The sequence below is a fragment of the Hyla sarda genome, chromosome 2 (genome assembly GCF_029499605.1).
Source record: "Hyla sarda isolate aHylSar1 chromosome 2, aHylSar1.hap1, whole genome shotgun sequence".
Classification (NCBI taxonomy): Eukaryota; Metazoa; Chordata; class Amphibia; order Anura; family Hylidae; genus Hyla; species Hyla sarda.
Genome location: NC_079190.1, coordinates 305,006,090 through 305,021,768, shown reverse-complemented (window position 1 = coordinate 305,021,768; position 15,679 = coordinate 305,006,090). Strand labels below are relative to the sequence as shown.

At 41.5% G+C, this 15,679-nt stretch overlaps 1 protein-coding gene across 1 annotated transcript in view; it reads left to right on the top strand.

The window, feature by feature from the left end:
- The window catches only part of LAD1 (ladinin 1), a 190,973-nt gene that overhangs the window by 127,101 nt on the left and 48,193 nt on the right, over window positions 1-15,679 (top strand). The window contains exon 5 of the mRNA XM_056557618.1: window positions 9,453-9,600. Coding sequence (XP_056413593.1) covers window positions 9,453-9,600 — 148 coding nt within the window. The remainder of the gene's footprint in view (window positions 1-9,452; window positions 9,601-15,679) is intronic.

Genomic DNA, 15,679 nt, shown 5'->3' with positions numbered 1-15,679 from the left:
GGGGTGGGGTGGGTGGGGAGCACATGAGGGTACAACAAAGAAGTGAGCTAGTCCTGATGAACCCGTAATGCACAGGAGGAATAGACCCTAGGTCTAAAGGTGAAGAACAAGGGTTACCTGACGTAGTCAGGGCAACCTCGAAGGCCCTAGGGAAACCTGAAGGGCCTTGAGGGTGTACCATTTGGTGTGCTAAAAAGACCTAACTATATCAGCTATTTCCTGAGCATAAAGGTGTGTGACAATAAAGGACTTTCATTTCTGGAAAAATTTCTTGACACCAGTTGATTTGCCTTTCTGCGTCAACTCTATCCAGCCCAAAGAACACCTTCAGTTGGGAGATGAACATGGGCAAATCCAGTGGTGTAGATGAGAGCATCTGCATGAAAAGGCAGTGGAGCACTACAAATAAGACCACATGAACAATTTGTAGTGGTTTCCTTCCCCCTTGTCCCCTCCTTCCGGTGGACTAAGCTGGTGGAAATGCATGGCATTGTGCGAAACAGGCACTCTCACCTTCCAGTCACTATAGATTTAGTCCCCTATCAAGGCTCAGAAGGTGGCAGGTGGAGTTTTACACTTGGGACAATGAGTTATCTTGTCTGGGAAGTCGGGGGAAAATTAAAGCTCTACAAAGTGGCGCAGGCCAATTTGAAGGACGTTTTTCTCCCCTGTTCATTAATAACACATTCCGTTTAGGAATCTGTTACTTTAAGAAATCTAAAACCGAAAAGAAAATAACCCACTTAAAGACGGACCATTTGTAAAAAGGAATACATTTTATTTATGGAAAGTTCCAATAATACATAAAACAAACACAGCGTGGACAAACATAAGTGGGAACTAGGGAGCAGGGGGAGACCAGGAATAAAGAAATAATATATATAATAATTTATATAAGATAAATATATAGGTGTGTAAACATGAGATATGTACAAAGGCAGAAAGCGCCTCAATGAAAGGGGTAATTTATACAGGTCTCATATCAAGAGTACCAACATATAAAAAATGAACTATGATGCCATAGGAAGTGATAAACATGCTAACCGGACTAAAGAAGGAACCACATGCAATGATGGCGCACAACAGTAAAACCCCCCCCCCCCCCCCCGCTCCCCAGCTACCCACCAAACCTCCGACGCGTTTCACCCAACGGGGCTTTATCCAGGAGTGGTGGGCAACTGGGGTGGGGTACATTATATACAGACGGCCGGCCAATCACAGTCATTTGTAAAAAGATCTCACCTAAACGCCATTTTTTTTTTAAGAAATCTGTTACAGAACGTGGTGTATAAAATATATATAGATGTCCATCGCAGACTCAAGAGCAACGTTAGGCAGTCTGGCAGAGCAAAACGTATAGGCTTGATTGGCATACAATGCATGCGACTGTGGCAGAGAATAAAGTGGTAAAGCTTTTAGAGGGCGTCAACCACTGACTATCTTCCCTGTGCATGACATCCCCTTGTCCCTCCAACGTGACAACCATGAGGATGAACCCCCTTTTGGGAAATCAGGGTGGTGTGACAAGGGCATTCGTTTAGAGGAGGAATGGCAAGTCAAAAATCTTGTGCATCTCCTTCCAGGATACCACAGTGTCATGTAGCAACACCAAATGTTTAGCTATAGGTGGCAGTTTTGAGTAGGAGGTGTGTAATAGGGCAGTAAGGTTCCATGGAGTCAACAAGTTGCTCTCCAAGGAGGAACGGTGAAGCCAGTCCATTACGTGGTGGAACAGGCACACTAAGTTGTAGCCTCGGACATTCGGGAATTTAAGGTCTCCTTCAACCTTGCACAACATAAGTTTCTGTAGTGCTATACGAGGTTGTCTGCCTTGCCGAACATCATCATGCTTTAAAAGAATAGGCAGGGTCTGAGTAATCTGGCGAAACTGATCATCTTCAGGAAGTGGCACCTACCCATGAAAGTCAAAGGCAAAGTTTCTCATTTGCACATCTCATTATTTTAGTGAGCAGGGGAGGATAGTTTAGGGAGTAAAGGGAGGAGGATGTTTTGCCAATCTTGACATCCAAATAGGTGATGGAAAAGGCCTCCAACCTTTGCCAACCAAAGTGGGGACGAGAAGCCCAAAGGGAGAGGCTCGCTTTTGAACATGCTGACCTTGTAGCCCAGGAATCTGCCAAAATGGGAAAGAAAATCTAAAATCCTGGGCACGTCTCTGTCAGGAGGACCAAGGTAGAGAAGAGTATCATCCACAAACAATTATATCTTTACCTCAGTGGAGCCCACCTTCACTTGGGAGTAAAGGTCAGAAGATTGCAGATATCGCGCTAGGTTTGATAGCTAGATTGAACAGTAAGGGCGAGAGTGGGCATCCCTGTCTGATGCCTCCTTACAGCATGAATGGGGCAGAGAGAATTCCCGGGTTTAGGTATCAGGGCCTTTAAGCTTGCGTACATGCTGAACAGAAATGATGAAAAACTGCCAGTGAACCCAAATTTATCCAGCACCAACCGCAGCCAGTCCCAGTGGACATCATCAAAGGCCTTATCAGCATCTAGTGTGAGCAGGGCAGGGTGGGTGTCTGGCTGAGGTTGATGCTGGGTGCGTTCCAGGACCGCCAAAACATACCTTATGTTTGTAACTGTAGAGCGAGTTTTAACAAATCCCACCTGGTGGTTCCCCACTAGAAACGGAAGAAGTCTGTAGGACCCAGGGTCTAGAGGATCTTTCCCTGGTTTTGGGAAAGCCTTGATATAGGCCAATTTGACCATGTCTGCTAACTCACTAGTATACAGAACTGCATTGACATATTGCATAAGAAGCGGGGCGGGTAGGTCCACCAAAGGTTTATAAAAGTCTCCAGGATATCCATCTGGCCCTGGGGCCTTACCCGCTGAAAGATGGCTAATGGCGTTGCACACCTCCTCTTCCCGAATGTCAGCATTAGGGTGCATTCACACCACGTTTTTGCAATACAGTTCCCGCATACGTTTTCAATGTGAAAACCGTACGGAACCATATTGAAAACCGTATGCCAAACGATGCATCCGGTTGCATCCGTTATGAGTCTTGTACAGTATTGTCCATTTTTTTTTCCCATACCCAAAACCGTAGCCTACCATGGTTTTTGGTCAGGGTGAAAACCCGTATTAAACCGTATACATTTTTCTTTAACATTGGAGTGCATACGGGTCCATCCGGTTTGCACCATACGGTTTTTGACTTTGCACAGTTTTTTTTTTTTGGGGGGGGGGGGGGGGGGGGGGGTAATTTCAAACAAATGAAACTTTATTTATAATGGAGTGAAAAATTAATAAAGGTATACATTTTTTTTCTTAAAAAACGGATGCAACCGGACATCATTTTTCAAACCATGCACAGTTTTTAACCGTATACAGGTAAAAATGTGTACACACGTTTTGATACAGTTTAGTCCGGTTTTGAGGAATCCGTTTTTCATATAAAACCTGACACGGGAACTGTATTGCAAAAATGTGGTGTGAATGCACCCTTAAGGAGTAGTCTCTGTTCCTCCGATAGAGCGAGGAGCATTAGGGAGACTAGAAAATGCTTGCCCTTCCCTTTCCCAGTGGAGGGAGAGGAGAACAGAGAGGAATAAAACTCCCCTAGGAGTCTATTAACTGAATGGAGGTCCCTATGGGTGATTACCCCTGATGTCTCGCAAAGCCAACACATGGAACGAGGGGAAGGCACCTTTTGCACCTCTCACTAGTTATCCTGTCCGGAAAGTCGGGGAAGGGAATAATTAAAGCCGTACAAAGTGGCATATGCAAATTTGAACTACGCTTTTTCTCCACCATTCATTAATAACACATTGACAACCCCTCATCTAACCCAAGAGGATAGCATTATGGATATCAGAGTCACCTGTCCACTTCTCCCACATACTAAAGATCCGTTTAGGGTCTACTTTAACAAATCTGTTACGGACCAAGGTATATAAAATAGATATAGATGTCTATTGTGGTCCCGTAATTACCACATCATCAAAAGTGTGAGTGTGGGACTCAAGAGCAAGGTTACACAGCCTAGAAGAGCAAAATGCAAAGGCTTGACTGGCGTACAATGCATGTGACTGTGGCAGAGAATAAGTGGTAAGGATTTTAGAGGGTGTCAGCCACTGATGTTTTCCCTGTGCAGGAGATCCCCTGCTAAAGAAATCCCCTTGTCCCTCTAACATGACAACCATGAGGATGAACCCCCCCCCCCCCCCTTGTGGGAACTTAAAGTGGTGTGACAAGGGCATTTATTTAGAGGGGAGGAATTGCAAGACAAAAACCTTGATGTTCTTCTGACAGAGCGGGGAGCATTAGGGAGTCTAGAAAATGCTTGCCATCCCCTGTCCCAGTGGAGGGAGAGAAATACAAAAGAGGAATAAAACTCCTCTAGAAGTCAATTAACAGAGTGGGGAACCCTATGAATGATCCTCCCCGGTGTCTCGCAAAGCCAACACATGGGACGAGGGGAAGGCACTTTTTGGCAGTTTGCCTGCCTTGCTTAGTAGATTTATCTATAAATGCGTCACATCCCCATCTCTGAGGCAGCGCCCCGGCACAGAATGCCAGGGGCTGCATAGAGATTGCGGGGGTCCCCAGCGGCGGGACCCCTGCGATCATGCATCTTATCCCCTATGCTTTGGATAAGATGTATAAAGCTGGAATACCCCTTTAATACTAAGGGCCAGATGTCCTTAGAACATGTGGCAGGCTATAGTAGCCTCTGGTGTCATGTGACATTTAATGTATGCATAAAGATATCCTCCCATTGGTTAAAATCAAACCTTGGAATGTATGGGGCGTTGTCCTGGTGCTAGGTGACTATTGGGATAAAAGTTTTTGGAGACTCAGAGAGATGAGATTCCCTACCACACAACATGTAGTAGGGAATGAATGCCTTCCTGGCGAATGTATGTCAGTGCAGACAATATAGGGGTTGATGAAAATATTACCACGTCATGACTTGTGACCCTCAGGACTGAATCCCTGTCCTGGTTGAGGAGACAAAAAGGGAAGGATTTGTATAGAAGTGTAAGGACACCGGATTTACTATCAATTCCTGGAGAACCATATACATTGCCCACTAACATCCTTTGAAAATCTGCTTCAGCTAGGTGGGTTTCTTGCAGCAGAACAATGTCAGGCCGTAAGCATTTCAAATAACGCAGAAGTTTAATGCGCGTCTGAGGGGAGTGAAAGTCCTTCACATTCCAAGAGATTAATGTAAACATCATCCACTGTCTTCAGGGGATGACTGGTGGGTGAGGGTGGCATGGCCCCAGGGAAGGGAAACCTCCCCAGGGGCAGCAGGGTAACTAAAGGAAATGTGCTTCCCCTCAGAAACCAGGACCCAGAGAATAAGGGCCCTGTAAGAGGAAAATAGCTGTCCTGAAAACAAATAGATGCATAACACAAAACATAAAAAACAATCAAGTAAAATAATAATAATAATGACCAAAAAGACCAGGAGTGCCCACTCAGCACAGTGTATAGATTGTATTGAGCTGAATATTTCAGCTCCCTTTCCTTTTGAGCTGATCTAAACTGAGTCATCATGCCTTTAGTGCATTGTGTTGAATATTTCTGCTTCCTCTGCAAGCTGCTAAGCAGAGCTGACACACTGTAGAGTTCAGTGCAAAGAGCTGAGTGTGTGTGTGGTCTCAGCCAATCACAGCACATCACACACTGAACTGCTCTGGCTGTGTTTAGCAGAGTGAGGGTGAAAGTTCTTCCCGGCAGGGCTTCAGATAATGTCACGCCTGATGGGGAACGCCCCATGCCAGTCTCTGGAAGATACAGAACAATATCAAAGTAGACATCTAAATAATATTAAAAATAAAGGTAGGGTGTGGTTTATCATGATAAAGATCTACCAAGCTCATGACAGGTACTCTTTGAAACTGAAGAGTTGGCCCCCTAAGAAATATCTGGGTGTTATAGTGGATGAGGATGATAAAAAGGCCAATCTACTAAATACCTTCATCTCTACTGTATTAACTTTAAATACATTACATTTAAATTCAATTATCATTATATCAGATGACATAATGGATAATGTAAATTCTCCAGTAAATCTCACCTGTTTAACCCAACAAGAAGTGCGGTGCCGCCTTATTAACATTAAAACACACAAATCATAGGGCCCAGATGCCATGCATCCCAAAGTTTTTAAGGATTAAGTACCATGCTAGACAGACCCGTACTCCTTATTTTTAAAGATTCCATAATGTCAGGGATTGTTCCACAGAATGGCGCTTAGAATCCCTAACTGTTTTGGTTAACCAAATTGGGTTTCTGCTATTTCTAAAATGTTTATTCCTGTAGGGTATATGTCATTCACAAGATCTGTTCTGGATGCTCTGTTCAGACACCTCACCAGAATAGAAGTAAAGATTTTGGTATCGAGATTAATAAGAGAGTGAGAGGACAATAGTTACTACCTTCTTACTATTGTCCTCTCTCTCTCTTATTAATCTTGATACCAAAATCTTTACTTCTATTCTGGTGATGTGTGTGAACTCTGTCTGTTTTTAGGTCTAATCCATAACTACCAAGTGGGTTTCATCCTGGGAAGGCAAGCTTTGTATAACAAATTGAAAGTCTTAAACATTACTCACTGGACTGATGGTTCCTCTACTTCTCTTACATTTCTGGGGTAGGGGATTATTACAATAAAGACTTGGTATAATTTAAGGGCCATAGGCGAGCCAGAGAGCAGTTTATTATGAAAGCAGAGGTGCTAATTTCTTATAATAGAGAACTGTCAACTCATCAGGGCCTGGGGCTAACTTAGCTTTAGGGCAGAGATAATGCAATAGACTTCCTTGTCAGTCCCCTGGATATTGAGAGAAACCCTGTTTGCCAGGGTCAGTGTAGGAAGGTTGACTGTGGCTAGAAAGTGGTCTACAGCTTCCAGTCTAGGAAGGACTGTCTCTTTATGAAGGGCTTAGTGAAAAGAGTCATAGCTACGAGAAGGATTAGAAGAGAGTACCCCTGATTCAACCTCAATCATGGGGACCACCTTTATCTTATGCCTCTGTCTCATCATGAATGCTAATAATTTATCTAGCTTAGAGTTCACACATGAGAGGTAAGTGATGCCCGGCACAGTCACTATACAGACAAACTTCACCTTAGGCAAGGTAACAGATTAATGACTCTTGACCCATACATGAGGACGTTAAACCGGTCCAACTAAAGATGTGGTACTCCAACATATAATTTTAAAGAAAGTTGTTGCAGATGGTGGTACTCTTCTATACAAGACCATAATTCACTTCTGACAAAAAAAGAAGAATGATAGAGCACTCACCACGTCCTGTGCAACATGAATAAAAAAAGACTGCTGTTTGTGACCCCCCCCCCCCCCCACATTCTTGTACCATCTGTACTGCCTCCCAAGATGTGCATGTACTTTGTGATCAATAAAAGAATAATTCATGGTGCATCAGACGAGGTGAGTGCTTTGTCATTCATCTTTTCTTGTGAGAAGTGAATTTATCTAGCTTAGTTTACATATCTACAATGTTTATAGGTAGAATAAAGGTGAGGGTGCATTAAGTTTAACCTATAACCCTACTGTATTGATCCAGAGGAAGGCAAATTCCCCCTTTGAGGCTGATGGCAGGTGCCTCATGATAGAGGAAAAATTCCTTCCCGACATCACTAAATTAGAATAAATCCCTGGATTAATGTTCTATCCCCATAAATCTAGTATTCCTAACTTGAAGTATTATACTTCTAAAAAACATCCAGGCCCCTAAGAACTTGTTTATTGAGTCAGACATCACAACATCATGTGACAGAGAGCTCCACAGTTTCACTGCTTTTACAATAAAGCAGATTGTAAAATCTTTTTCCCTCTAGACAAAGAGAATGCTCTGTTTCAGCCATGTCCTTCTTGTGTACAGGTGCCCAAAATTCTACACAGTACTCCCTATGTGGTTTGACTATTGATTTATACAGAGGCAAAACTATGTTTTTGTCACAAGCCTTTGTGCCTCTCTTGATGCATCCCATGACATTGGCACTGGGGCTGCCTGGTCACTAAAGTTGAGCTTACTGTCCATCAGTAACCCCCAAGTCCTTTTTGGTAAGGGTTTTATCTTATGTTTTATTATTTAGCACATATATGTACATTTTGTTTTTATGTCCCCAGTGCACAACCTTACATTTATCCACAATTAACTTAATATGCCATTTCTCTGTCCAAGCCTCCAGCTTCCCTAGATCCCTATGTAATATTATGTTATCCTCATATGCGGCTTATTAGTCCATTTCTAATTAGAATCCTGAGTCCATCTAAAGGCTTGTTCAGTTTGATCAGACAGGACCGCATCATGTTTAAAACTAGTCAAATAACCTTAAGGAGGTGTTGATGGGCCATAATTAGAAGTGAGTTTATTCTCCAAGAGAGTCTGAGCTCTCATACGTTCATGTTTGAGACTGGAGGCAATGTAGATAAGTTTGCTATGAATAAAGGCTTTATGAGGCATCCAGACCCAACTAGGATAAGAGTCCAGAGAGCAGTTGGTGTGATGTCAGCAGCTACAGCTTCCCGGAGATGAGGTCTGCACAAAAGCCACTCATTGAGCCTCAATGAGTAGGAAGCACAGGCACAAGCACCAACTTAGAAAACAGCTAGAACACTGCATCGTGATTGGACCATGCAGAGTGGACATGACAGTAAAGTAGAGCTTGGATGAAAGGAGTGTCAGTGAGAACCTAGTCAATGTGAATGTATAGCTTATGAACAGGGAAATAGTACATATATCCTCGTTGCGCAAGGTTGTGTTCACAACAAGTATCTGCCAAATCAGTGGTCTTAAAAGAATCCATGAAAAGTCACTGTTGCATACCAGATCTCCTGAGAGAAGTGGGAGATGTACTCCGGTGGAAAACTTTTTTATTTTTTATTTTAATTAACTGATGCCAGAAAGTTAAACAGATTTGTAAATTACTTCTATTAAAAAATCTTAACCCTTCCAGTACTTTTTAGCAGCTGTATGCAACAGAGTAAATTATTTTCTTTTTGAATTAATTTTTTGTGTTGTCCACAGTGCTCTCTGCTGACACCTCTCTCCGTGTCAGGAACTGTCCAGAGCAGCATAGGTTTGCTATGGGGATTTTCTCCTGCTCTGGACAGTTCCTGATACGGACAGAGGTGTCAGCAGAGAGCACTGTGGACAAGACAAAAAGGAAATTCAAAAAGAAAAGAATTTCCTCTGTAGCATACAGCTGCTAAAATGTGGAAGGGTAAAGATTTTTAATAGAAGTAATCTAAAAATCTGTTTAACTTTCTAGCACCAGTTGATTTAGAATTTTTTTTTTTACACCGCAGTACCCCTTTAATTGTGTTCTTAAAATGTCTGATCTGAATAACGAATGGGAGCTAAAGATTACTGTTGCCTTTAAAATAAAAATGATGTATTATCTGTAATCAGCATGATACTTTTTTTTTCCATATGTTGAAAGCTCTGTGAAAATCCACCGCCATCAAATTGCCATCACAAGTCCACCACCTATACCTGAAGAGACATCAGAAGAAGTCCCTCCTGCAAGAGCTGTAAAGTCTAAAGTCATTATTCCCTCAATGTCAAACACAACTGAGAGTTACAAGCCGGTGAGAAAACAACATTTTACAATTTCATCCTGTAAATACTTTATATTCTCAGTAAGAGAAGTCAAGTTAACGCCTACATAAAAGATAGTTTTGAGTATTTGGGCAATTTCAGGTGAGCATAATATGTGAGCTTTTTTTCACCACTATTACGGACATATTGCACAGACCTAAAAAAAATTGATTTTGTATGCATAGTAGTGGTCTGTAGTGTGCAGTGTATGTCTTTAACACATTTTTTGATGACAAATGCAATTGCTAGGTTTTAGGAAATGTAGGTCTGCTTTAGGAAATGGGTAAGGTTTAGGAGTACAAGGCATGTTATATCTTTATTTTATGGGCTGTAACTTTTTTTTTTTTATAATTTCCAGCTTAAAAGGGTTATCCAGGATTAGAAAAACAGAGCTGATTTCTGCCAAGAACAGTGCCACGCCTGTCCCCAGGTTGTGTGTGGTATTGCAGTTCAGTTCCATTAAAGGAAATGGAGCCAAGTTGAAATACCACACACAACCTGGGACAGACGTGGTGCTGTTTTTTGGAAGAAATTAGCTTTGTTTTTCTACTCCTGCATAATTTCATTAAAGAGGCACTGTCGTTATGAAAACCTTTTCCATATTTTGTAGTACTACTGATAAGATGACTTTTTTAAATACTGTATACATTTATGTAAAAAAAAATTTCAATTTTACTAAAAAATCTAAAATGAAAATAGCCGCCACTATGGGTCATCTGTCTTTTGCAGACAGACTTCTCTGTATTTTGCAGCATACTGGATACTGGCCATAAAGCATGTTGGTATCCAGTATAGGAGATCACCATTGCACCACTACAGCCTTTAGCTGTTGCAAAACTACAACTCCCATCATGGGGGTTGTAGTTTAGGAACAGCTGGGGGTATGATCTTTGTAAAACTCTGTTTTATTTAGAGCTGTGTATTCCAGCTGTGTGCCTCCATGCTGGGAGTTGTAGTTTTGCGCAGCTAAAGGCAACACTACTCTAACAAAGTGCTTTACAAACACTGGAGCTCCAGCTGTTACAGAACTACAACTTCCAGCAAGCTTGAACAGCCAAAGCTTTCTCTGACTCCTGAATGACAAAGAAGCTGATCAGACATTCAGGAGTCTGTGAAACCTAAATGACACGCATAGTGACAGCAATGTTGATTAGCATCCAGCTTTACTAGGAACAGATAGAAAATGTATGCATAAAAACTACTGTGCAGGGATGTGCACACTGCCAGGTTTCTCCCAGACTCAGAGCAGATGAGTAATCCACAGTGATGGAGAGAGACGGACACACCCCCTACACAAAGGGAGATAAAGCAAGCAAGCAACAAATAAATGCTATTTGTTATTAATATATAGGTCCTAGACACATAAAAATATGTTTATGATCAGGATTAGGTACACAGTAACATATCACTTTTTTTTGCACTATGACAGGTAGGCTTTAACCCCTTAATGGCTTGCATTTTTTATTTATAAGAAAGGAAAAGGGCAGTGATTTGAATTTTTATTAGAATGTATAAATAGGAAAAAATACCCGGTTCCACAGCGCAGTCCACAAATTCAATCAGGAGATGATGATGGATGTATAAGATATTTTATAAGGCCAGGGTGCAACGCGTTTCGGGGCTTGGGATCCCCTTCGTCAGGCAAATAGGCATCATTGAATTTTTATTAGGGATGGGGCTTATTTATATTTTTAAAACTTTTTTTTAAGTTTATTTGACACTTTTTAATTTCCCATGAGGGACTATTCCCTATACAATGTATGCAATATGTTTCACTGTACAATACTAAACTAGGAACCCTGCTAGTGCAAAGCGGCCCAAACGAGGTAAGCATGTGATTGCTGAGTGGTGGGTCCCGCATACTCATCAGGTGTGCAGCAAGCTCAGCTCTTTCCCCAAAAAACGCCAAAACGGCACCATTACATTTTTTCAGTGAAAAGATGTTCGCTGTAAATCAATGAGAAATTGCTAAATTCCTTTTCCTTTCCTTTAAATTCCTTTTCCACTTGGCGTTTTTCAGTTTGGCATTTTTTTTATCCTTTTGGTGTTTTTTCACTCCTTTTTGACATTTTCCTGCTCCTTGGCAATTTTTTTTAAATTGCAGCATGTTGAGACTATGGCGTTTTTTTCCCCTGAAATCGTGGCATTTTTCTTCCATAGAAGTCTATTGGACTTTTTTTTTTTGGACTATAGCAATCCAAAAAAGGCATGGAGATACCTTTTTTTTAATAAAAATTTCGAAGGCTACCATAAAAAAAAAGATACAGTAGGGATGGAAAAAAATTGTGTTTAATGAAATTCTTTTTATTTTTTATAACAACATTTTTGTAAATTTTTAAACGGGGACCAATTTATGTTGGCGGGCAGGGACCTAAAAATGTAACCGACAATAAAAATGTAGAATTTTTTTATAAATAATTAATGTTTTTAACTTTTTACATTTCTTAGGTAGTACTTCTACTCCCAGCATGGAACAGACTGTTTCATGATGGGAGTAGTAGTCCCTAAACTAATAGACAGATCACCCCGGGTGTCATTTCTAACACCCGTTGCTATCCTCCTATATTATGTATAGAAGTGGGCAGCATGGGCCGCTCTTTTCTGGTCTCCTATACTGTATTCTGCAATGTGAAGTTCTCTTCACATCACATATTCATATTTCCCACGGAGAGCTGTGATTGGCCAGATGGTTTCAGCCAATCACAACTCTCAGCGGGAAAGATGAATAGGTGTATATATATGGCAGTGGAGCAGAGAAGAGCGGCCATGCCGCCAGCATCTATACTTTATACAGGACGATCGAAGCGAGTGTCAGAGGTGACACCCGCTGTGATCTTTCCATAACTGCAGATACTACTGCTCTCAACATGGAGCACACTCTGCTCCATACTGGGAGCTGTAGTACCTGCATTAATAGAAAGATCGCAACAGGTGTCACTTCTGTGTATACAGAGCTAAATAACCCATTCAATAGCTTAGCATTCTTTTAAACCCCAGTGACCACATCTTTATAATCATTATTTAGGGGGTCCTACATGCTCTTACATTTTATATATTTTTAGCCATATTTTTTTTTTGCTTTCTTTAGCCATTTGCGTTTTATTGTAGATTTGTGTTTCTTTTATTAAATTTTTACAGATGTTATTAAGTTATTTGCTATTTTTAAAGGCTTAAGATAATCCCACTGATTTATTTATATTTAAATGCTTATTGCCCTTTTAACATCAGCTGTCAGTCATGTAGGTTTTAGGATAAATCCTTTATACTGGTTCCCTATGGAGGAATTTATTAATGTTGGGTGTGGCTTAAGTGATTTTCCTCCCGGTTTATAGTTTGTTTTTTGTGCACTTGTGCCAAATTTATTAAAAATGTGCACACAGTAGGATAAATAAGGCACTTAGGTATGTCCACCGGTGTCATGCAAAATGTTTTAGAAATAACTTTAAGCCAGCCCAATGGCTTGGTGTAGATTTGAGCATAATTGCACTGATATATGCCTTTTTTGTGTCTAAATGCAAAATGGTACAAATGATTAAAAAGTACCAGTCAGATCCAACAAAAATTTTTTTTTAATATATATCACTCAGTACCTAATCCTGACCATGTACATCACATTTTTATGTGTCTAGCACCTTTATTTTTTTATTACACTTTTAATTTAGCTCACTAGTCTGAATTCCTCTAAAAGGGAGGGGGCGTGGCCTCACTCTACAGGTCTCCGCCCCCTCCCTCAGTGTGCCGTCTGCTCACATCTCCCCTAGCATCAGCGGGACACAAGCTGACAGTGGGAGAATGTTTCCTCCAGCGCTGAGCCCTGCACTTACAGTTGTCAAACAATGAACTGTGTCCATGACATAGGTGATGATGCATGGACACAGCAGGACTAGTAGGCAAGCAGGCAGGGAGGGGGGGGGGTAGTTGGTTGACTGGCTTTTTCAGTTTGAAATACTGAAATTTTTCTAATGAAAGCAATTTTAAAACCTATTGGCTTTGAATGCTTTACAACATATCAAAGGTTATTGTATCTGACAGTTTCCATTTAATTCATGACCACTGCTAAAAAGTAACCATGTTGCTGTACTACAGATGAGTTTTGGAAAACATCTGAGCTGCACCAAAATATTCGCCCAACGTACAATACAAAGCCAGTGTACATCCAATGATAAATCCCCCCTATAGGAATATATTTAGCAGTATTTGATTGAAAAATTATTAAATCATTAAGATTTCAATATCTGCATCAGATTGATTGCCTCTTGCTCTATTTTGACTTCCTATCTATCTATCTTATACAGCCCCCATATTCCTACCTATTACCCTGGGGATTCTGAAATGCTATAAGGATCTGCGCGGTAGACCTTTCGAGGGTGTATACCAAGGGGAAGTACAGGGCAGTGCTGCCCTTTTTTGGTTACCTGTGTGAGCAGGATTAGGCCTCACAACCCACATACAGGGATTACTAGAGTCTGTTTGAACCCCCTCCCATCACTTTTTCTTACCAAGTACAGTTTTTTTATGCTAGTTAGGCAACTTATTTTAGACCCTGTTGGACCCCAGCAGCAGGACCCCTGCAATCTAACATTTTATCCCCTATCCTTTGGACAGCGGAGTAGCCCCTTAACCCCTTCCCGCTATAGGACATATGCATATGTCCCAGCACCCGACATGTTCGCACGCTGGGACGTATGCATATGTCCTAGCGATCTCCTGCACTGCCGCGGGCAGCGCAGGAGATCGGCGGCAGTACCTGGCTATCAATCACAGCCGGAGTACCGCTTGCAGCTGCCGGGGCCGTGATTGCGCCGGTCTCAGCAGCAATAACCCCATAGATGCCGTGATCAATCCTGATCACGCATCTATGATGTTGACAGGGGGAGCTCGCTGTCAACGGCGGCACCGCGATCCGATCGCGGGTCGCTGTTGGTTGCTATGGCAGCAGTAGTCTGCCTGCTATGGAAGCCTGTGAGATCCAGCAACAGGCTGGATCGCACAGGCTGTACTGTGTGCAGCTGATTGGGTCATACTGTTTTGCAGTACAAATGTATTGCAGCATAGTATAACCTGTAAAAAATGTAAAAAATTAAAAAAAAGTTCTAAAATAAAAGTATGAAGTGTAAAAACATTAATAAAAAGATGTCCTTTTCCCAATAAAAGCCCTGTGTTCTCCAAAAAAATCAAAAACATATACATAACAGGTATTGCCACATCCGTAATTATGTGTACTATAAAACTATAATATAAATAATCCCTCACGGTGACACAAAAACAACAAAAAAGCCCAAAATTGGCAAATTTTGGTACAAATAGCAAAATAAAAAAGACCAAAAGTTAGCATGTATCGCAAAAATTATACCAATGAAAAGTACAGCTCATACTGCAAAAATTCAGGCGAAAAAATAAAAAAGTTACGGCTGTTGGAAAATGAATGGCAGAAATTTTTTTTTTGCTCAGAAAAGGAAAAAGAAAATAGTAAGCTATATAAAATGGGTATCGCCATAATCATACTGACCCACAGAATAAATATAACACCACTTTTACCGCACAGTGTACACCATAAGAATAAAAATGCCAGAACTTTTCCAATTTTTCACAATATTTTGGAGTTTTTAAAAAAAAATGCTGCATGTGTCAACAAAAATGCACCACTTATATAAAATACAATATTTCACGAAAAAATATCAGAATCGCTCCGCTCAGAAAAAGCTATTACCATGTAAAGAGATACATGTAAAAAAAAAAAAAAAAAAAAAGACCTGGTCATTAAGGTAAAAAATGGGTCTGTCCTTAAAGGAATACTCCGCCCCTAGTCATCTTATCCCCTATCCAAAGGATAGGGTATAAGATGTCAGATCGCCGGGGTCCCGCTGTTGGGGACCCCTGGGATCGTCGCTGCGGCACCCCGCTATCATTACTGCACAGAGCGAGTTCGCTCTGTGCGTAATGACGGGCGATACAGGGGACGGAGCAGCGTGACGTCATGGCTCCACCCCGTGACATCACGGCACACCCCCTTAATGCAGGTCTATGGCGAGGGGGCAGGCCGTGAAGTCACGAGGGGCCGTGACGTTA